The sequence below is a fragment of the Phoenix dactylifera genome, chromosome 7 (assembly GCF_009389715.1).
Source record: "Phoenix dactylifera cultivar Barhee BC4 chromosome 7, palm_55x_up_171113_PBpolish2nd_filt_p, whole genome shotgun sequence".
Lineage (NCBI taxonomy): Eukaryota > Viridiplantae > Streptophyta > Magnoliopsida > Arecales > Arecaceae > Phoenix > Phoenix dactylifera.
Genome location: NC_052398.1, coordinates 5,030,317 through 5,054,708, shown reverse-complemented (window position 1 = coordinate 5,054,708; position 24,392 = coordinate 5,030,317). Strand labels below are relative to the sequence as shown.

At 36.0% G+C, this 24,392-nt stretch overlaps 2 protein-coding genes across 10 annotated transcripts; one reads left to right on the top strand and one right to left on the bottom strand.

The window, feature by feature from the left end:
* The first annotated feature begins 969 nt into the window (after positions 1–969).
* On the top strand, positions 970–13,888 carry LOC113462989 (endonuclease V-like). Of its 9 annotated transcripts, none has more exons than XM_039128052.1 (11): positions 973–1,298; positions 1,468–1,504; positions 2,262–2,406; positions 2,533–2,803; positions 4,845–4,907; positions 7,029–7,068; positions 7,582–7,646; positions 8,852–8,968; positions 10,433–10,561; positions 10,843–10,909; positions 13,239–13,888. In XM_039128052.1, exons 3-10 carry the CDS (start codon positions 2,342–2,344, stop codon positions 10,903–10,905), a joined length of 813 nt encoding a protein of 270 aa, XP_038983980.1. In that variant the 5' UTR covers positions 973–1,298; positions 1,468–1,504; positions 2,262–2,341; the 3' UTR covers positions 10,906–10,909; positions 13,239–13,888. The 9 variants fall into 9 exon arrangements, with proteins under 9 accessions (XP_038983983.1, XP_038983984.1, XP_038983980.1 ...); XM_039128054.1 differs by having other exon boundaries at positions 1,468–1,528; XM_039128049.1 differs by having other exon boundaries at positions 1,464–1,504.
* Positions 13,889–15,478: 1,590 nt separating this feature from the next.
* LOC103696706 (glucan endo-1,3-beta-glucosidase 6-like) lies at positions 15,479–20,375 on the bottom strand. Its single transcript, XM_008778402.4, has 2 exons — positions 19,829–20,375; positions 15,479–16,784 (listed from the first exon to the last, which is right to left on the bottom strand). Exons 1-2 carry the CDS (start codon positions 20,155–20,157, stop codon positions 15,662–15,664), a joined length of 1,452 nt encoding a protein of 483 aa, XP_008776624.2. The 5' UTR covers positions 20,158–20,375; the 3' UTR covers positions 15,479–15,661.
* Between the last annotated feature and the right edge of the window lie 4,017 nt (positions 20,376–24,392).

The following is a 24,392-nucleotide window of genomic DNA, read 5'->3' as shown; positions in this document are numbered from 1 at the left end:
TTTCTGTAATAACTTTCTTAAAGATATATCTATATGGAAGAAGTTATAGATTTTTTTTCATCTATGCTTAACTTATTAGTTAGCTCAATGCAAGACCGCCCTCGATAATCATCGTTATTCCTTTAGCATGACTTGCATGTTTTTTTTTATAATGAATTACACCTATTAAATTCCAACGATACCTAGTATTGTTGTTACAGTTGCTTAATTTACTATTGGGCTAGAATATTGGTTGGTACGGTGGAGCTTTTCAGGTCAGGCATGTCTTTAGAGAGACCAACAGTACTGCAAATTGGATGGCCGCTTATATGGTTAGTTATTCTGGAAGTACCTTGTGGGCCGGTGAAAGTGAGTTACTTCGGGCACTCCGCGATATTTTGTTTTCTAATTTTATTGGATGTATTCGTACACATATTATATAAGTAATATGCTAAGCAAAAAAAAATCATTGGTTGATTGTTATTTAATAAATAATTCACAATAGGTATCTCGCCAATCAATAAAGTAAATACATGCTCTCTTTTTTTTCATGGACTGATAACTTCTAACATTTGAACATAAAGCCAAGTACCTGCAAAAGATACCAAGGAAAAAATTACATACTGAAGCAAAAATAAATTATCGGTTTGCCATTTAATGTTAATAGGGACCAAAAAAATTTACAATCAAATATAAAGATTGATTGTTTTTATGCCATCCGTTTTTCACATAAAATCAAGCAACACACAATAAACTACGTGCAATATCTTCATGGAAGATTGAAATGAAAATTTTGCAATATTTGGACTAAACTCCTAAACACCAACCATTATTAATCTAGGATCCTAAAAGGCACCTACGCTTTCACCAAAAAAGAGGAAAAAAAAGAGGCACCTACTCTAAATTTCCATTTCGATATTTCCACAGACAAAAATTACAATAATTCATAATATTTAAATAAAAAACTGATAATAGATGGTATAATAATTTTTTGAGTATTCGGAGGTCCATCGGCGGTCCCTGAAGTAAATCCTTTATGCATCTGAATGTGAGCGAGGGAGCAGCAATAATGAGAAAAATCCTTTTTAAAAGATGATTTTTCTTACATGGGCTGCTACGACGCGAAGGTCTCGGCTCTTCCTCTGCGACTCCCAACCCCGCTTCAGCTCCATACCTCTCCGATTGGCATCCCGTTGAAGACTTCCAGAAACCCTAATAAATATCCGCTGCGAAACCCTGGGCCATCCTCCTCCTCCTCCTCGTGCCCTGTCCAGCCTTCAAAACGAGCAAATTCTGGCGTGAACCGCGGAAAGTTCTGGGTATTTTGATCATCGCATCCCAACCCGCAAACTCTCTCTTTCTGCCTGGCCCAAGAGCTAACCATCCTAGTATTTTTCTTTTTCGTAATCGCTTATTTGGTTTGCATTTATTTCCCTTTTTTATTCCTTGAAAAAGTTTGATGGTCAGGCATAAAATTTTCGTAGGTAGGAGGCGTGGCATTTCGAGATTCGGCAAGTTTCCTGCTGTAAGCGTATTTTCTCAACTGCCGGTTCGAATTTCTATTTGCAATCTGCTTCACCTTCTTTGGTGTTTTTTATTTTTATTTTTTTTGTTTTCACTCGCAACAAAAGAAAGCAAGAACTGGCAGATGTTAACTGTATAGTTTGGTTCCGTGTCCTGAGTCACCATCTTGGAATCGAGTTTAATGCTGCTGTACGAGTCTTATCCTACTACATATACCACTTGAATTAGGGAGTGCCATATGGATGCTTGTTTTAAGAATTTCATGACATAGATATTGTTCTTGCTGTGTAAATTGGAGTGTTAGTTTATAGGAAGTTAAATCTACTTGTTTTGTTTGATTTTGCTTGGACTTGATTGAAAATTTTGGTTGTTATACTGATGAATGAGAATGTTAGTTTTTTTTATCTCCGAATGTCTTGAAAAGTTGAAGGGAACATTAATTTTCATGTGAACAGAATCGTAGCTAACCTCTGGTAGCACAGTATCTTTGAAAATGGGCAGGCCGCTGATGAAATATAAGTCCAGCTCTTTTCCCATTTTGATACTTTCAATATTTAATAATGCTTTGGTTATGGAGTAATGTGTATTGCTGTTGTTTTTTATTTATTTAGAAATTTGAGATCTAGTTGTAATCTCATTACAAGATAGAAGATAAACTCAGAACTCTCAGGAGAATATGTGCATTTGTTGAGTAATGCTAGTTGATCTCGATGAGATCTTGATATAGCAGTCTATTACATTTCAACCTGTCCTTGCAGGCAACACCATGCAGTGATACAGCCAAACTAATTGATCAACATGCTATATCAGTATATCTGAAGAATCTTGGGATACACAAATGGATGATCCTTCCATTCGAGAAAATGGAAGCACCTTCTCGTTGTGCCAACAGGATTGGATTGAGTATACCTTTGCCTTTAATTCCTAACTTAACTCTGTTAATGAATGGTGGTGCTTTTGTTGCAGCAAGGATCTGCAGAGCTTGCTTGTATTTATTCTTGTTTTGTTGACAAGTTAATTGGCATGCAGAGCACAGGATCTGCTCAAGGGAAAACTGATTGTTGAAGATGATTTCACATGGATAATACCATCACATGACTCAAGTTCACTAGAAGGTTTCAAAACTGAGAAGCTAAAGTATATTGGTGGGGTTGATATCAGCTTCTTAAAAGAGGACCCTTCTACAGCATGTGCTGCTCTCATAATTCTGGATGCTGATACTTTGAATGTTGTCCATGAAGAGTTTGATGTTACCAAACTGCAAATTCCTTATGTTCCTGGTTTTCTTGCTTTTAGAGAGGTATGAGTTTAAAGTTTCTTTCTTAAAGTATTTCATTTTTTCAAGGTAGCTTTATTTATTATATTCAATTATGTGTTGCTCCCAAAATGACCAAATTTTTATCTTAACAAGTCTTTTTTATTTTTTTTCATCATGCTTATGAATAGCCGACAAGACTTGGGTTGGATGGCCGGCACACCTCTCCTCAGAGTTTGCATTGGAGAGAGGCTCCAAGTTCAGATCCTCATGGATTTAGAATTTTCATAAAGCAATACTCCCATCATCATTCTCAAAAATTCATACTTATGCATTAACGATCAATGTAACCAGATTTTCCTCTGTTCTGTAGGAAAAGTATTGACGATGTATAAATCGCCTCGAAAATTATGTTGCTTGTTCTTGGATCAATAATGTTTTGTGATGTAGTTTCTATTGCACATAGATCAACGTGATGCACATGCCTAAATCCAGTTATAGAATGATATGAATGGCCTGTCTAAGCAACTCTACCACCTCTTGTTGTTTTAGAACTTGCAAATTTGCAATACTTTATGTATTTTGACATGCACATCAATTTTACTATATAAGATTTTCTCCTGCAGTCTCAAGGACATGAGGTGATCATAGAATGCCTTAGTAGCACCTCTTCAGGTTATCCACTTTACCAAGTTCTAAATGTCTTAATTCATTGGCCGACATGATTATTTATAGATATGACAGCAAAAACTGTCATTGCAAGGCACTCCTGTCCCATAAGCATCATATGCTTCTCACTTTTATTAGCAATCCTACTATATTGAATTGCACATATTACGGTTTAGTTCTTTCCAGGCTCTTATCTTCCAAAGACTTCCTTTAGAATGCCATCAGTCAAGTCATCCAAAGAAATGCTAAGAAATAATGGCTTGATTTTGACCCTTGGTCGGGGTTCATCACAAATGGAAACTCATTAGTCAGCCCACAACTATTTCATATATGCTATCTCATGCATTTATTTATGTATTTTATGTGTATCATAAACTTCTCTAAATCAAAAACGTGATGCATAATGTTTTCTTATCTATAAATCTATCCTTAACCCAAGGATGAAACTTGTCTAAATAGGCAACCTCTTTAGTTACAATTCTGTATAGCTGTTTTTTCATTTATTCTTCAAGTGTTCAGTTCCCCACCGATGGAAGCATAACCTCTTTCCCACAATTGCATTTTCTATTAGTTGATGATGCATCTAGATCCTTTTCCTGCATATTACCACTTATCAGAATTTGTTGATTCGATAGGGGCTGGTCCAGTTGATGGTTGCTAGAATTGCTATACCTCCACGCATTAATATTGGTGGTGCCTCGTAACTATGGTTGGTTAGTGGCTCAAGTGTGCGGGGATCAAGTAGATGATGGTGTTTTTTCTGTGAGGTTGTGGATGCTTTGGCCATGGGCCAAATTATTTATAAGGTGGCTCTAAATGAGAAACCCACTGCATTTGGGTTGTGGGCTCAACCTCACTCGCTACTAGGCGGAGGTGTTTATGATTCTGTCCAAGTTGTACACCCTTAAGGCATTATCTCCAAACAACATTTTATCAATTTTAAAAAGGTCAAGTGTTTAATGAGTCCCACTTTTACATTCCATGCTGAATTTTTAATGATTGAAGTTACCAATACCACAAGAGAGAGTGAATATTAACAATTTTAATTTTACTTGAAGTATCAGTGATTTCAATCATTGTGGAGTATAATATTTGTTGAGAATTTGATTCTTTTTATATCTTCAGCAAGTTGCTCAAGGGTGGACATATGGCAATACCTTGTTCATTTTCTTTTAACGTATGGAATGAGAACTGAATACTTTTCCTGAACTTAGTGAAGGCATATATCGTACTGAATGAAATTAGAAAAGAATCTATCAAGCCTTGTGAGCCAAAGAAGGTTCCTGACATGTTTTACTGAGTTTTTTAATTTATAAATGTGACTAGTTTCATTATTTGTTTTTGTTTGATCGGACATCCATATAAGCTATATGGCTAGTGCTGGGATTAATATCATGACTTTGTCATATTATTGTAGGCTCCAATTCTTCTAGGACTCTTGGATAAACTGAAGCATAATGCTCATCCTTTCTACCCTCAGGTGAAATTCTGACTTTTTCTGGTTTACTAACCTCAGCTGTAATAGTGATGGATGGATTAATTATCTGGCTGTTTTGTATATGCACATATGTATGATGTCTTGAGCCAAAACTTTGTTTTGACAAAGCAAGGGTTTATAAAACTAGAATAAAAGGAAAGAGCAGGTGCAGAGACTCAATGGAGTTGACTAACTTGTGTCGGTAGATGGAATCTCTCTATTGACTCAATGGAGCAGGTGCTTATGTATCGACATATCAAATGAGTAATCATTACCTAAATCCATTGAATCTATTAATCATATTATGTATGAAAAATTTAATAGTTATTTGCAAAAAATGAAAAAAGAGATCCTTCCATCGCGATATAATCAAGAATGAGATAAGGAATGAATACCTTGTTTTAGTATTTTTGTTTTAATATCCATGCATGGCATTTTGCATACAAATAATCAAGGTTCGCGGTACCGATGGTACCGACGTACCGGTCGGCTCCGGTAATGGTACGGTACCGGTGCCGAACCGATACCGTACCGATGGGTCACATTCAGCCTGGTTTCGACCCTATCGTCGTTTTTTTTTTGGGGAGTTCTTTCACTTTTGGATATTTTTTTGATGTTTTTATGTTTAGGTTTAAGGTTAAAAGTAGATGATGCAACTTATTACTTCCAAATGATTGAGATGAAGAACATAAAATATTTTCAAATTAAGATACAATCAATTACATACATTTAAAGCACTCTCGAATATCTAAAATCGGGTTGAGTGGCACTTTGAAAAGTGCCCCAGTGTGGCACTTTGAAAAGTGCCAGCCTCTGGCCAGCGCTGTGGCATTTTCAAAGTGCCACAGCGCTGGCACTATTTTTCAGAAGCGAACCGGTGGGAACCAGCTCGGTTCGCACCGGTTCGAGCTCATACTGGTGGAACCGAGCGGTTCGCACCGGTTCACACATGTACCGGTGCGAACCGAGCCGGTTCGCACCGGTACGAGGCTCAAACCAAACGGTTCCGATCCATATTGGGTCGGAACCGTTTTATACCCCTGTACCGGACCGGTGCGGCTCGGTACCGGTCCGGTACGGGCTGAACCGACCGGTACAGGTCGGTTCAGCAGACCTTGCAAATAATATTCTTGCTTATTTTGATGATCCAAATTCATGAATAATTATAAATTTCAATACATGAATACAAAATAAAAATATAAGGAAAAATATAAGATCAAATTTCATTAGGAAATCAATCTAGACAATGGTTTGAAACAGGTATCTCCTTTAGAAGGAAAAAAATACTGAATTTATTCACATCTGGTTGTTTGCATGCATGCATGTACGCATATGTGCGTGTATGTATCCTTGTCGGCAGGTGTGGCTCATGCTTGCATGTGTTGGAAGGGGGTGGATGCATACATGCGATTATGCATATTTGTTATACAACTATTACATAGCATGTGATATTCATGCACTCATATGTGCGGCTACTTAATTTCGTCTTTCTTTAACAACTATTTCTGATTCAGAAATAATAAGTACGGTCTAATACTTTAGACTCAACTGAAGTTTTAAGTTACAACTGTACCAAATAATGTTACTGTAATATATCATGTTTTTAGTAATGCTTTACTGCTTTAGACATTGATTTGGAAACTCAGTTGTACAGCCAACCCATTAGATACTGCTTGTGAAGGTTTGGCTTTACAGGACTGCTATTTTATATCAAACTTTTGTGCCCCAATTAGACAACTACTTCATAAGCAAGTCAGACTTGTTTGGATGAAGTTCTCTTATTGGATTAATGGACCATCATTTTGACAGTTGCAACAATATCTTTTTACATCTAATCATAAGTCAGCTATAACCATTTAATTACTAAAATCCGGAGATTTTATTTTCGTGTAAATTGGTGGCCATTTGTTAAGCATGACCAGGTAGCTAGTGAAAAATTTTACTTAATGGCATTTCGTTCTGAAATTTTATCCATTTTCATCTTTCTGGAACAGTATACTCACTTACCACATCTTAGGATCATAATTGCAATTTTAGGTTTCTTTATGCTAGTGACTGCCAGATTTAGTTTTGACACAAAAGGTGCCTAACTCAACAATGTTGGATCTGTATCATTGTTGACAGTTATTGATGGTTGATGGCAATGGGTTGCTTCATCCTCGAGGTGAGTTTTATATATGGTTTTTTTCCAACTGTCCTCTGATTCATCCTTGTACCATCACATTGCACACCGACACCTAGTAATGCTAAACTATTTAGCAACTTAGAGAAAAGGTCATCCAAGATAGTACAATGTTTTGCTGATGACAAATGATGATGTGCCTTGCTCATGTTCGACATTACATGATTATTGCTATGCATTTGGAAGCACTTGTATGAACCATCTTGCCTTTTTTTTTTCCTGCTAACCCTTAATAGAAAACCTTATTTGATAACTGCATTTCTGTATTAGTCTTGTTCATATCTTGGAGCTCGACTATCCCTATGTTGATGCAGGGCGAATTTCAAGTGCTGATCAAAACAAATAAATACTTTAGAAAAATGCAGTATCGGGGCATATCAATTAGGAATTCGCTTTTTTATTTTTTCTCCTTTGCAGTAATCAATTTAGGACTTTATTATCTTTGTTGCATCATATTTACACAAAGAAAAATCCTAACTTGTAAGCATCTATCAGGTTTTGGTTTGGCTTGCCATCTTGGTGTCCTTGCTAATCTTCCTACCATTGGGATAGGAAAAAATGTAAGTAGATTCTACTTGTCATTCACAATACTTACATAGTAAGATCATGGATGATATAGAGCAAGTATGTTACCTTTTATCCACTAAATGTATTATTTTGGTGATAATAAGAGTTTAAGAGTTTTAAGTATGTAAAGGAATGTGACTTTCTGTGGGCTTAAAATGTTATAAGATAAAACAAGGAAAGTTTATCGTACGGGAGAAAAAATTTGAAGTTATAAAGTGTATCTATAATAAAGCTACCTTTTATTGGGATGAATTAGCTAGACTTTCCTAATGAGTACACATTATGTATACAATCGCTTATTGGATGTATGTCCATATTATCATGGCTTATGATGTAACAAAACATAGATACTTATAGCTGTGCTTAAAAAAAAAAAGACAACACAAATGGATGGAACTTTTGGTTACAAGCATAATGACATTCTCATTTTAGGGGTTTTCATCACGGGAGAGCATCTCATATTAGAACTACTTTTCTTTTCGTTCTTTCTCTCTGTTTTTTAAAGAAAACTACGCAGGTGGATTTTCTTAAAAACAAGTCAAGAACTCTCCCTGCAGTTGTTTTTTCATATTATGTTCAAGTATCATTTTTTTTTTTTGATAATAAGTGTGAGTCTAACAAAACGTGTGCAAGGAATATTCTTTTTTCATCATAGAATTTGATAATATCAGAATATCATAAGCAATTCTTTTTTTCAAAAATCTTCTTGAACAGTGAATGGGTCTAGTTAGCATTAATTATGTTACAAGCCTTTCTTTGTTCTAATAATCAGCCGCACCCCTTGTAGTGCTGCAGGTGAGTCAGGTAGGATTGAACCCAATCTGGATCAGTTGGGGACAAATACTAATCTGGATCTCCTGTTGCTTTTGGTGCCCAGAAGTAGATCTATTCTCAAACAAATCAGGCTTGGATAGGCTAAACTATGGCTGACCCCTGTTGCCCCAAGAAAATAGTACATATTTGTCTAGTTTGACCCATAAATTGTAGACTGATCCTGAATTCACTGAATATATGGGCCAAGTAATGGTCCATTTCCTATATCAGAAACTGATTCAAGCTGGCTTTGCTCTGGCCAGGCCCAGACCCTACCTGATCCATTTGAATCATTAGCCCCTTGGCATGTTGTGGAATTTTTCTTTTGGCAATAATGGACTTTCCTTATGATAAATCCTTAATATTTTCCATTTTTGTGCGCCAGTTGCATCATGTGGATGGCCTTACTCAGTCTTGTGTGAGGCAATGTCTAGAAGCAAGAGAAAACTGTGACAAGGATCTGATCCCATTAATCGGGAGGTCGGGGAATATATGGGGAGTGGTAAGAGCATCTAAGATCTGTCAGTATAGCATGTGTAGATATTATCTTGATCTTCAAGTACTTTTGCCTTCCATTTCTGTTATACAGCTCTTCTGTGTTATACTGTTATGTACTCATCATTAAAACAAGGTTTTGAGTTTCGATCGAAACCAATCATTTCAGCCGAAACCTCTCAATTTCGGCCGAGACTAACCAAAATTGACTCCCAGTTTCGGGCTTCGGTCAGCCTCGGCCCAGTTTCAGCCGAAACACACTGAAATGATCATAGATTAGTTTACAAATCTTTTGTAGTGTTTAACATTATAGTGGGATCATTTTTTTTAGTTGTTTTAGTACATAGGCTATTAAGTATGAATTTTCAATGATTTTCTTTTTTCTTTCATGAGTTGAAAAAGGCGATAGGCAGTAAACATAATCCTTGATAAGTCATACCTTTGAAAAGGCCCTTATTTAGCTAGTATAGTACTTTATAAGAATAAAGAACAAGTAACTACAAGATGTTTCCATATCCAAATCATATTTTTTACATAAAATAAAGACAATGATATTATTGCATGCATTTGATTAAATAGTCACTTAGCCTCAAAAATATGAGAGGAATACCGACATTTAATATACTTGTTAATTCTTCTAAAAATGAAGAAATTTTTTAAAATGCAAAACTGAATAAAAAGCTTCTGAAGTAACATGTTTGAATAATGTCAATAAGTAAATAAAATACACCCATGATACAAAATAGTAGCATATTTCAATGAATTTCACTTCTACATAATGTCATCTTCAGCTCAAAACTGTCAAAACTACACAAATAAAGAGCCCATATAACAAAAAAAATACTTTAAAATGTTGTGCAATGATTTTTTGGGGCTTACTTTCCCTTATTTGATTTTTTCCTTGAATTTTTTGACCGAAAGCTTTGATAGGTGGTACGAACTTCCAAAATCGCCAAGACTGCTGAAACAGAACTCCACAAACCCAACTGAAACCAAAACCAAGTTCTCAAACCTTGCATGAAAATAGAAGGCTCTTAGAGCTGTTGTTTCCTAAATTAAATTTATTTGTTCTAGGCATTTCTGTATCATCACCTAAAAATATCGAATATTGCATGTATTTCCTAGAACATTTAATATCAAAAAATATCCACATATGGATAAAAAAAAATTCATAGATCGACTTGTTACGTATCAAGCAGTTACATAACACCTGTCGGCAGTCTCAAACTTTTGAAGCTTAAACCATGCACGACAAGTCAGAAAAGCCAACCGTAGGATAATATTGGTAGTAAGATTTATTACATCAGTGTATTAGGTAAAATATGGCATTCACTGTTGAGATCCAACCAGTATGATGCTTAAGCTGTGATTACTCCATCATATACTACATATATTTTTATCTTGTGATTATTGGGGCTTATACCTATGCTGAATTTTTGTCTTCCCTCACCTGAACTAATGTCCTTTTCAGGCAATGCGATCCAGTCCTGGTTCATCAAAACCCATTTATATATCAACCGGCCATCGGATATCCCTTAACTCTGCCATCAGGATTGTGAAATTGTCTTGCAAATTTCGTGTTCCCGAGCCAATCCGGCAGGTATGTTTTGCTTTCTTTTTCTGAAAATTTGTGTCCATATTGGCTTCTCTCAGCATATTCTTCAAAATGCTGCCAGTAAAAAGCTAAACTTTGTGATTTGGGTGTACAATGTAGGACAAATGCATGCCTATGTAGTGATAGTAGCAAACTGTAGGAGGGCCTTGTAATTTGTCCGCAAGCACTGCAAATCCTAACTGCAAGATCTGGTGCAATAAGCTTTTTCCCGATAATTGTGAAAAAGATTGAGCTTTATTTTAACCTCAGGCAAATTCTTTGTGTAGGCTGATATAAAATCAAAGGTATTCCTTCAGAAGTTTAAAGGATCAGCACACTTAATGAAATAAATAGGTATGCCAATCTTATTTTTACATCCTTACCTTTTCTCTGTTTGTAAATTACAATTAACGATATTAAGAATACATATGGCAATGAAATCATGTGATTTGATCTGCTTTAACGGAAGATACTGGCAATTCTGTTCCCTAACATTTTGGTCCCTGTTTATGTGCTAAACCATAGATTGCATGTCCGTTTGTTTCTACAGTTTCATACTTTGATATTATGATTTCCAAGTGTTTTCTTTCCTGATAAAGAGCAAAGAAACAAGCAATGTTCTGAATACAAATATTTCCTGTTGCTGCTGGGAAACACAATTTCCTTCAAATCAGCTTCATCCAATAAAAACTGTTTTTTGAGTTATATGGGTATGATTTTTCCATAACTGGGATATGTTGAGAAAATATTTTCCTCTATACACTCTCTTCAGGGTTGTAGCTGGTTCTGTTTCTGGTGGCATAGCTATCTTTAATAATTATCCAATTTGCTAGCACTTTCTGGTGATTTCTCTTTGCATCGTTGGAGTTACTTATCATTTCATGTTTGCTCATGTATTTGTCCTAACATGCCATCAACTTTGGAGCAAATGCTGGATAAAACGCAATGTGTTAGTAGGATTTTAGGCCAAACGTATGTTTATAAATGATACACGCTAAAAATAGGACCCTGAACTGTATGGTGCATATGTAAACTCATCCAACTAATATGATGAGTTTCTTGTATTGTCATATAGTAAGAAACTATGAAAAGATGATTCCACGTGATAACAAGGAAAATGTCTAGGTTGTAGTGTATAACCTGCCATTGCTTTTTATGTTGTCCAATCTTCAAGAAGTTCTACGGCTGCTTATCTAAATGCGACAATTAACTGATACACAGATTCACTCAAAAAAAATCACTTAAAAAGAATCCTGTCCTTTCCAACTCGAGGTTCTATCAGATATTACATTGATTTCCCTGTTCTAACCCTTCACATGGGACATCCAATATCTCTATGATATGTGTTGCTGCATATTGATGTCTGCTAATCAGGAATATTGATTCATTTATAGCTGTAATAGCATCGGTACAAGTGCAGCATGCAAGATCTAACCAACTGTATAGTAAATTTATAGATTGATGCTTTTAACATGCTCAAGGTGCAAAAGAAGCCAAAATGGCCACGGAGTTTGGGGCAGTTGGTGAAACACTCTAAACTTGTAGTTGAACTACCAACAAGCATCCGCTGGACTTCCACCCTAAGAGCAAACTTTTCTAGATGGAATAGGAATATTCATTGTATGGCTTATTTGTTAGTCTCACAGAAAATGCTGTTGGATGCCTGCTAAAAGCATTGCTTGGAGCATATCTGCATGTTTCCATTTTTTTCTACGGATGAAGATGATGCATTTAATGGTGGAGCATATTAAAGTGCATTTACCAGAGGCTCAGGTTTTATAATTATATTGCCTACATAATAGTTCCATACTGTCAAAAGGTAAAAAAAATGACATTAGTCACATTAGAACCACCAGCTTCTATATGCGAAACTGCATAGATGATAATGCAGTCCAAGATATCTTACTATAGAATGCCCTGACATTTAGCTTCTGTTATGGCCTCATGGCTGTTGAGAAACTGTCTAGTGTCTCTCCTTTCACTGTTTACGCATTTTAACATGATGATGGTGTCATCCTATTATCTTTGATTGCTTTGTGGATTGCAAGCAATTGTTTAGAATTCCATGGTGGTATTTCTTTGGAAGAGTTTAAGTGATACCTAAAATGTATCATTTTGCTTAGTGAACTTACAGGATGATCGTTATATATCCGATATTTCTTAGCATAATAAATTGGGATTCAACCATATTAAATTGTCTTCGGGAGTCCAAAATTCAAGAAACTAAGCTGTGTTCCAGCTAGCAATCATTTACCCTCTGATGTCCCATTGTGGTATCTAAAAGATAATACCAATATTATATTGTTTTCTTATCTGCTGCTGAAGCTACAGGGTCACTTTGCCATCCATATATGTTTGGAATTACCTTGCTGTCTGTCCATCATCACCTATTTGAAACTTTTGTCCTTGTGAGTACCAAATTTTAAACTCAGAATTAAGCTCTCTCATAAATATTGAATTCTATGTATGATTATGCTTTATTTTTCAGCTTAGTGATACAAACTATTTTCTTTCATAGCCTTTCATCCTCCATTATTTATTCCATCATCTTGTCGCACTCAGTGGCATTTTGAATGTCATACATTCTCTTCCTTCATTTCCAGTTTAAAGAATAAAGAATGTGAATGTAAAAAGTGTGCCTGATTACAAGAACGTGCTAAAATAGTGGTTCGGTTGAATACAGGTCATGCTCCTGGTGTGAGGAAAGGAAGAGCTTGAAGGAAACATCCATCTTTGGTGAAATACTTCTGTCTAGCATTAGATGGGTCAAGATCATGGTTCTCAGTCCAGACATTATTTATAGAAGAATGATTTAGTGATATATCAGGATTCTAAATAAAGCTGGATGAGTGCTTAAGAGGGGCAGTCAGGTGGTGTGAGTTAAAGTTGAAAAGTTTCAGCCATGAGAGCACATCTGCTGTTGCTGCTGCTATTTATGATGATGCTAGCAACCGTACCTGTCTCTAGCTCTTCACAGGGGGCATTGCAGTTATGGTTAGCATCAGCACCTCAAGTATCTTTTGACACCGACCTGCCTCAAGATGGAGGGGCTTGGATGCAAGAATATATCTGGGAAGATGTTTTATTGGCCCAGAAGGAAGATTATGGATTCATGGTTCTGGTGCCAGTTAAGTATCATGGTGCACTAGCTGCTTCTATTTCCGGTGCCTGACGTTGCTTGTTCTCTCAATATTCTTTTTCTGAATATTCATGCATCATGATTAAAAGTAACCGTATCTTCTATCAGTTTGTCCACATATCATGATATTTCTGATATAATGTATTGAAAGCTACATATCCACTAAATAAAAAGGTTGTGAGAAGTTAAATACAGTGTTCATGCCTTTGCTGATGCCATTTCTGAGAGCCTTGGTGTCGGTAACCATGGCAACCTACTTCAGGACAGACAACTAAAAAGCTGAAGAAAGTGAATCAATATGCAACATCTCGATATATAATTATCATAGGACTTGTTTGATTTGTTGGAAAAAATTTTCTCACTTATTTTTTTTCCTGAAAAGTTGATACCTGAATATATAATGCCACATGTTTAGTTCACCATGAGAAATGCGAAAGTGACACATTTCAAAGTGGCTTATATTTGGTTGAGCATCTTCTTTTCTAAAAAAAATATGTAAAATATTTGTTATACCCTTGATTGAAAAAAATATTTTACCTCATTTTGTCAAAAAACTTAAGTGCTCTTTTGAAAAAAAAAATATTCTAATTTTTAGCCCGTGAGAATTAGATTTTTCTGAGTCTTACATAATTTTTTTCATAAAATATAAAAATTTTATTTTTATTTCTCTCTCTTATAAGATATTTTTTTTATATTTTTGTTGACTATATTTTCTCCCATCCTCTTCTCGGAAACTAGACGAGTAGATAATGTTAATAGTGTGCAACTTTATGTGCAGGGAGGCGCAGTGTAACCACCGTGAATCAATTGTATTATCACAATAACTATTGGTTAAAACTGCAGCTCAATCTTCAATTACCGAAACAAAGCAAGAGAGTTACAAAAGCTGTTACACTTCGATTTGGTATGAGCATGGCTGTAGATACCCAAATCAAATGGCCAACTATTTGTTTTGGAAAAAAGAAACGCGAGCAATGGAGCAGGATTTTTCGCATATGGTTCGTAAAATTAAGACATTATTGGATGGATATGGAAGTGCTTCATACTTTATAGGCAATCATAAGACATACAAACTCGCACTGAAGTCCTGAGTGGTGCTTTATATGATTAAATTTGTTTAAATCGTAAAATCCTCATCAGATCTCATCTGAGAGATCCGGGTTGGAGTCCAGGCAATGGAACTTTTCAAAAAAATTTGGCGTTGGTTGAAGAAATAGAAAAGATTATATTATTCTGACTATCTACCGGTCACCTGCAAGAATTTAGTTCACCTTAAAACAATTTTAATCCTATCTGAAAAAGAGTGCCAACTGCATGCTTGCTGCGTTGTTTTATCAGTGCTGGATTTTTAATTGGTTCATTCACCATGAAACATATATTTGGTGAAGAAAAGTAGTAATTATGTGCCGTGATGCACATTGGATTCAAAATAATAATAATAATAATTAATTCGCACTGCTCAAAAAAACTTCCCACTTACACAAGAATACTTTTATGGGTATTCTGTCATAGGAGTTCTTCAGAGGAGATGATGACTTTGGAGTGCATAATATGATTACACATTGCTTCTCCAATGTAGCGATTCTAATATTGCAAGGTAGGATCTTTCTTATAAATAACCATCTTTTTTTTTCTTTTCTTTTTTTAAAGAAAAAAAAGATAGTGATTAATCCAATATACTATTTCATTTACTATTCTCTGTGCACTCATCTTCCATGTTAGTTCTCATATGAAGCAATAAGGGTTATTAGCTTGAATCAGCAGCACTAACTAGGCCTCTCCAATGGATATAAACTACGAATCTGATTAACTAAAATAGCAAGGCATAGATGCTGAATTTTTCTCCTTCTTTTGATGAAAATAACCAGGTTCACCGGCAGTTGGTGGAGGAGATAAAAACTTTGGAAACATGGATACAAAACAATGGAGCAATATAATAAATACAGTATAGAAATGTCGAGATATGATCACAGTAATACCAACAGGAACGGAAGAAGCGCAAAGAACACCAAACCATATCCCTGTCCCCTGACTGCGGCTAATCTCCAGGATGCTGCAGAATCAGGCTCAATCATGATCTCAAACTTACATTTGGAAGTAGATGGATCTCTATCAGTGGTAGTAGCTATGCCTTGGAAGTTGCAGGCCCTGTCATCCTGATCATTCATCTGGTAGTAGCTGTTGAATGCATAGGAAATATTCCCTCGTGCATCAAGATCGCCACATGATGTGTTATACCCAAGGCTTGTGCAGTCAGCTTTCCCACAAGCATAGCTCGCAGCCGGTGCAACTCTCGAATCATCAAGGTTGACTGAAGGCTTGAACACACACCACTTCTTGTCCAAATACTTGACATTCTTAGCTCCAACTAATGTTCCAGATTTAGATGTCTGGATATTAAGCTGGTATTTCGGCTGCCCGTCGTAGTAAAAGATGCCCCAATGCCTCTCAAAATTCCCTGGCAGGATGCTCTTTTGATCTTCATCTATGAAACTAAACATATATGCATCGATAGGTCCTTGTCTCATCGGTGTGCCCTGCCCCGATGCGATGCGCTTCATGAAACCCTGATTAAATCGTTGAGCATACTGAATATTTGCATACATATTCCCATCAGTTGGCCAACCAATCTCACCAACAATGACAGCAAGATTTCCAAAGCCATTCTTCTGCAGGGCCCATAAGAGAGTGTCATGGTTTGCATCGAATACATTAGTGTATGTGATCGAACCATCGACGACGGGGGATGCAGGTGTTCCATCAAAGAAGGCAAAGTCTATAGGAAAGTTGGGATCATTGTAGAGACTGATGAAGGGGTAAATGTTGACAGTGAGGGGAGCAGCATTATCACTGAGGTATTTGACGATAGAAACCATGAGGTCAAGGATGTCCGAGCGGAAATTGCCATCAGAAGGTTTGCCAGTTGATGATTCATAGACATCAGCATTAAGGGGCACGGTGACTTTGACCTGGCTGCTCAGCCCAGCTTGTGTGAGAGCACCTTGGATGTTTTGGAGGGCTGGAAAGGTAGTATGGAGAAAACTCCCATTATAAGTCTGCAAGAATGGCTCATTTCCAACAGCAACATACCTATTCACAGAGAAACAATGATACTTGGAGTGAGAGAAGCAATGCGATCGTACGATAGCTACAAGTGAATATTAGTCCATTACCCGTGAACCGAAGGCTAAAAGCACGAAAACTGTTCTGGTCATTGCAAGTCATGTTACTTGAATAGAAGATGAGTAATGTTGGATTAGTCCATTACATGCAGGTTAGTTATTCATGTATTTAATATCAACATTTCAAATGGTTTGAGTGAATATATAGCTATATAAGAATTCTCTTTCCTGAAGGTAAGGTTCTAGGTTTTTGTTTATATGTATACACTGATGAAAAGAGATTTCTTTTTTTTTTTTTTTCTGTTTCTCTCCCAAAGCAAATATCAAGTTACAAAAGCCTTGAGGAAAGTTACCAAGAATACAAAATGAATGGAGAAGGGAATTACATGGTACAAATAGAAATTCCAGCAGTATGAAATGTCACAGAAAAACTCTAACCTTGAATCCCAATTAGAGACAAGTGACAACAATTACACCGAGCAATGTTTTCTAGTCTTAGCGAAGGTGCTGCCGGCAAAAAGTCATCAAAATAACTAAGGTGCAGAAGGTATATATGTTCTGCTTTATTATCTTTTGGTTTTGACAATAGGTCTGCTGATAAAACAGCGAAAGAAAAATAAATAAGAAACAGCCAATCTTGCAGAATTCAATAGGTCCAGAGAAAGAGCACCACTCCTGGCCAGAAATCAGTTAAGCAACGAGTCCCTGGAAATATATGAATAAATTCAAAACTACACAAGCCTGGCAATTCACTTGCCTCATCCTTGAAATCATGTAGTTACACAAGGTTGAGACCATCCGGGTCCATGTAAAACCTTGTCTATATGATGCTTTTCTAGGATTATGCTGGTTCTATTGATAGGCGCTTTTATGCATCTCACTCTAGATCTTTTTAAAGAGACATATATCAAAGGGTAAATGAATTAAACAAAATGTTAACTTGGTATCTCAAAATTAAGAAATTGATTTACCTATCCACACAACTGAAACTTATGTGCACCCTTATCATTTAGAATCCTTGATGAAGTCAATTATTGATATTAAAATTACAAAATACAAAATGCTTTAAAACTAAATGGTGTTGGTCAAAGAATATATATATTCAAGGCTAGCCATATTCAGGTTACGAGATTGATGGTTACCACTATCGTATCTCATAGTTCCAACAATATCCTTAATTGTTGGAGCCTTGGAGGCACTGATTTCCTCAGTCCTTGTGGTGTAGATCGGCTGTTGCCAGAATAATTGACAAAGAATGGCAAAATGAAGAGATAGTGAAGAATTTACAACGAAAACTGCAGTTTTGGGACAATAGATTATATTATGCCTTGAGGACTCGATGAGTATTCAAATGTTTGCAGAAAACAATCGAGTCATTCAAATTAGAGTGGAACGGATTAAGTAGGAACGTGCTCCAATGCTATCAGTGTGTTCCATTATAAATGTTTGCTTAAAGAGACATGCGAACAGGAATCTCAATGTCACATTATATGTTATGAAGATATGGCAAAAATACACGAGCTAAGGTATTTCTATCTAGATTCATTCTCAGCAAATTCGTGATATTAAAACCTCCTAAAATTAACTTGCACATCATATTGGAAAAACTTAAACCTGATTTCAATAACCATAAACTGAAGGACTTTACTGCTATATTTATGCGAAGTTAGGGTGAAAAAACGCACAGCATGAACCAGGCTAGCTTAAACAAGTTGATTTTTTTTTAAAAAAAGTACAGAGACTTAAAAACAGAAATCTAAAATAGTGCACATATTACTAATTTTGTTGAGTAAACATCATTCACTAGTATTATATGTCCTAATTGAAAATTTTTTGAACGATGTTTTTGTCTCCTAGAATCACTGCCATCTCTAGCATAACACTGCTTTGCATTTTTTTTGGAACAAATTTGATCTAAGATAAGTTCCATTTAATAAAAACATCATGCAAAACAAGGGAAAACAACTCTGCTAGCTTTTTTTTTATTTGGGTTACAAGAACTTGCCTTGCTGAAAGACAATAAATAGATCAAATTTAGACACAAGAACAATGATGACTATGATGGGCTTATTATGTCTCTGGTACATTCCTCATTACAAAGAAGAAACCATGAAGAGACAGACATGTATACTGTCAGATACTGCATGTAGACATAAGGAATATGTGCATACAAATTAAACTGAAAAATGAATCACTGGTTGGACAATGTTTTTAACATGACCTGGAAATTGCAAAGGGGTGTATGCTTATTGTTAAAGTTGATATTATTTTAAAGAAACATTTCCATGATCTACAACAGTTTCTGCGTCCCTTCCCTTTATACAAATGCATAGTAAAAGGGAGGCAGATTTACTCTATTCAATACCTATATTTTTTGTCTTTATTTGTTTATTTATTTGCTTATTTATTTCGATGCAACAGTCATTGCATTACTGCCAGATAAAGAACAGAACATCCTTTACAAACATATCTTGTTTCCTTTTCTAGAGGAGCTGAAAGCAACTGCTGAGCTAGTGATGAATTGAATTTTGAGAAATGGGGAAAAGCAACTCCAGAATCAACAGCATTTAGCTCAAAAATCCTATAACTCAATGATTTGATTCATCACACACACACCCACACAAAAGATTTTGAGTACTAAAGAGACAAGGCTTCACAGTTTCCTGCATCCATCTGCCCATCATAATATCAAATAGCCACCAAGAACTTATCCAAAGATGCATACAAACTGAAAAGAAATGGAACAAGTATGGCTAAAACGAAGCCATGAGAGAATCATGGAAAATTATTGCCTTTCCAATCATAATAAGCCAAAATAGTTAGATGATGATCTTTATAGTTCATCTAACTATCCTATCCTATTAAGCTTCTGCCGAGCTTCCTGGCTATGTATTTGAATTGATATTTGCCATTCAAGTGTCCACAGTAGAGTTATACCGAATTAGACGCTCGTAAAACAAAAGGAACGAATTAGACAAGCTCAAAAAAGCATTGAGAGGACAGAAAGACAACCTGATATCCACTCCATCCTTGATATAACTGGAGACATTCTTGGACACCCAATTCTCGGCCGCCTTCGTACTCCCCAGGTCGGCCAGCATCTCGTTTGGAATTCCGACCATCACCTGGATCCCAGTGTTGCTGAGGGCACTCATGGTACCATCCTCTGGATCAAACAACTTCACCTTCTGAAACCCGTTGTCCCGGAGCATCTGAACCACCGTGCCCGGCGGCAGGGGGTGGCTCGCCTGCGTCCCCCAGTTCGCTCCAATCCCACTCACAAAACCCACCAAACAGAGCCAAGAAACCAGCTTCAGACACCCACACGGCCACCCCATCATCCCCGCCACCACCAGAATTCTACTCCCAACCTCCCCAAAATCTTTCCAAACAAGTGGAAATTAGAGAACAAGCTGAGAGAGCAGGGGTTCGTAGTGGAATTCCTTGCGGCAGCCTTCGCAACTCCAGCGGAACTCGGCAGAATGGACACCACGAAAACGACACGAAGCTCCCCAAGCGTGTATATGGCCACAAGGACCCGTACGCAGTCGTTTGTTTTGCACCATCTCGACTGTTCGCTGAATAAATTTTATATATTTATAAATAAAAAAAGTTAAATGTTATTTGTAAAATTATAACATAAAATTTATTAAGACGGGTTACGAAAGATCCGAGATATTTATGATTAAATTTAAATAGATAACAATACATACCGGCGTATGTCTAATTTTATATTAATTATTTATTAAATAAATTTAAAATATTTATATATAAAATTTAAAAAATTAAATAATATTTTTTAACTAGTTATTTTTGGATAAGGCATGCATTGCTATGTTGACCGCTCGTGGCGGCAACAAGGCTGATGTGTTCCACACAAGAAACTTAAATTATATAATGATGACGGCATGAAATATTTAAGAACACGTACATATCCCAGAATCAAGGACCCCGTGGCCTTCTATTAATAAGGCAACAAGGCTGATGTGTTGTTCTATTAATAAGGCACCAAGGCTGATGTGTTCTGCACAATAAACTTAAAATATATAATCATGACAGGGTCAAATATTTAACAATGCAGATGCAAAACCCCATCCGATTTAGGTGGTATGGAAGAAACTATAATCATGAATTTTGTTGGGTATCCGTAGGATATAAGCCGCCGTTAAAAAAAAAAAAAAAAAAAGAGGAAGAAGAAGAAGAGCGAGAGATACTGTAGAGACTTTCTAGAGCCGAGAACAAAGTGAAAAGGTTATGGAAAAAGAAAGAAATGCGCCAGGGAAAGGGATGAAAGGAAGATAGTAAGTGTTTATGTGATTAAGCAACCAACCAACTAAACGAGAGAATCTATTTTATAGCTTTTTCTGGATTTCCACTAGAAGAGAGGCAGAGACGGCCAAGGTTTTTAATGAGCAGGAGAGATGGGCTTTAAGCCTGAGGAGGTGCCAATGGATAGAGCCAATCCGCAAAGGAGCACCGGCCTATCACTGCGTATGGCTTTGCTGATGTCTTTGTCGGTCTCTTTTCGGGTGCTCATCCTTCTCATTCCGTCGCCCGCGGCGAAGTCTCTGGAGTTTGGGCCAGCCAGGATAACGGCCGCGTTACGGAGTCGGTGAGGTGGCGGCAAAAGCGTTGGGCCTCCCAGTCAGAACGGCGCGGTCGGCGAGCAGGTGATGTGACGTGAACATTTGTCGGGTCCGTTGACGTGTCCGCGTTATCCGTCACGCGTAATGGTGCAGCGAAACTTGATGTCGGCAGCTGATTGCGGCACCTCTGAGTCATCCATTGTAAGAACATAGCTCATAGCAGTATAGAAGAATGTTTCCTATGTAAGCCAAGTACTGAAGGCCCAGTACATCATCTTAGAAGAAGACTTAGTAGAGATGATAGAGTAAATTCTATAGGAAGAGTCGAAGATCTTCGACCATTCACTTCTAGAAAACATCAGATAGTTACAGCAGGAGTGTGCTATTTTCCAAATTGGCCATATATTTCGAGAGGCTGAGTCGCCTCCTTTGCTACTCATTATTTTCAAAAAAAAATTTGGACCCGTTGTGTACTTGCCCCTCCACCGTTGTATAATATTTTGTCTCAACTCTGTAGACAATGCTCATGCGAAATTAGTATGAGTGATTGGTTTATCCGAAGAAAAAAAACTTGATGTAGGCCACGTGGCATAGCATGAGAGTCCGAATCATCCTAGTTTTTAGATCATAATGGACGGCCGAGTTGCAATCACAATTCACAGCTGCCTGTGTTTTATAGAATGGTCGTGATACATCCAGTATCGTATATTGTGGGCCTGTATATAGGGACAGGCAGGATGGCGGAAGAGGTCGTCAAGTCAGACGTGCTTCACAGTATTTAATCTTCACATTAAAAATTAAAATATTTTATTAAAATCAAATTAAAATGAAAAATATTATTTCACATGTATGGAAATGAATTGGATTCGGGTGATGAGATGGGTACAAAATATTATTTATTATAAGATTGTGATGCAACGCTTTGATTTTAATATTAAAAAATAAAATAATTACTAGAATAAAATTTATATAAAAATTTTATTGCACACCAAATACTTTAGAATATCAAAATTGAACTGAAAAGCTCTCCCTCAATTCTAATGATAATATTTCATCATCATATTTGAATACTGAATTTTTTCTTCAATGTTTTTAAAAATACAATAGTTTTTAGAGGCCAAAGAGGTGCCAAACCAGTAAGCTAATTGGCATTTTGGTATTTGATATATGTTCTTATCTAATTTTAAATTTTAAATAATAATATTTATAAATAATAAATATATATTATTTATTATATATATACTAAATATGTTATTTAAGATTTTAGATAAAATAAGATAATTTTTTTTCTTTATTAACGGTATAATAAATATTTTATACAACTTTAAATTTTTTAGAAAAAATATTTTAATAAAAAAATTTCGCAAACCAAACTGGTCTTTTATTGTGTTAGCTGGGATTGCCTTTTTCAAAAAAAAAAAAAGCCTCAATAACTCAAAAATATTCCAAAAAAAAGTCCTGTGCTGTATCTTTTGCTCCTTTGAATTGGTAGCAGGGGACGAGCCACTAAATGGAGCAAAGTGAAAAAAAAAAAACTTCTTTTTTCTTTTTTAAGTATTTCTCAGTTAACGTAGCATTGCTCATCAATCTTTATAAATATTTATTCTTCACTTGGATCTGTAGAGGTTCAGCCATTGGGTGTGCCACCTATGCTGGTGGCATTACTTGCTTACTTGCATAAACTAAATTACTTTGCCAAATTATAATTATCATTGATTCCTTTTTTTTTTCACGGCTGAATCATCTTTATTCCAATAAACCATTTCAAAGGAGGCCTCTCTTTTCCAAATTATATGTAAGATTAGTATTAGTATAAATAAAACTAAGTGCATGGATTAATTAATGCCTATCGTGGAAAAATCATGGCATCTAGTGTCAGTTTGACTAATACCAATGAAGATATTCCAGCAGCATATGTTCAAGTAAATGATAGAGGAACTTTGATCTAACAACGTCAGGTTGGGTCCCCAACACTGGGAAATTGGGTGATGCACGGCTCTCTTTCTGAATTCTAAGAGTCAATGCTATGGACTCGTGCCGTTCACCCCCCAAAAAAAATCTTACTGTAATTTTTTTCAAAAAAACTGATGCCTAGACACATAATGCTTGGAAAAGTAATTTTTACGAGTTTGATTGATCATAAAAAGTCACATTTTAGAGTGGCTTGTGTTTAGTCGAATATTTACTATTTTGAAAAAATTATGTAAAATATCTGTTTTGTTCTTAATAAAGACAAAAATTTTATTCCATTCCACCTAAAGGCTTCAGGGTACTTTTAAAAGAAAAAAAACTCTAATTCTCAGCAATGAAAATCGGACTTTTTTTTATATCCTGCATAATTTATTTTGCTATGAAATATGAAAATCTTATTTTCATAAAAAAAACAAATTTTCTATTCTTTTTATAGCTACAGCTAAATATGAGATTTTTTTATTTTTTTATTGACTGCATTTTTTTTAACGAAATAAACGAGACTTATATATGGAGAAATTAATTATTTTATCAGATGGAAGCAGTCAATTAGTGGGGACTGGGACACAACCGCCCTTATGTCATCCCAAGAGGATAAGTTATTTTCATTATACATATAAAAGTCCATGCGTAGGCCCATCTTTTAAGATTCATTGGGATAACACTACTTTAAGACTAGAACCCTAACCTCTTGCTTGAAAAGAAAAGGACGAACAATAGAGCTAATGCTCGGGTACGTACAAGCTGACTTGGGGTCAAACATTGGCCAATTTCTAGTAGATCATCCATGTTTGATTGTTGACAAGTAAATCATGCAGCATATGAAGATCCCGGATATCAGCCTTCATAACAAGAGGTTATCATTTGATGGCTCGAAGATTGAGAAAGTTGTAGGAGTATGGATTATCATCAAATGCCCTACTAGACAAAAATGCCTTTTTTTGGGATAAATTAGATGAATTAAATTAAACGGGAAAAGATACATCCATACGAATTTGAAAAGAAAATATTAGAAAATC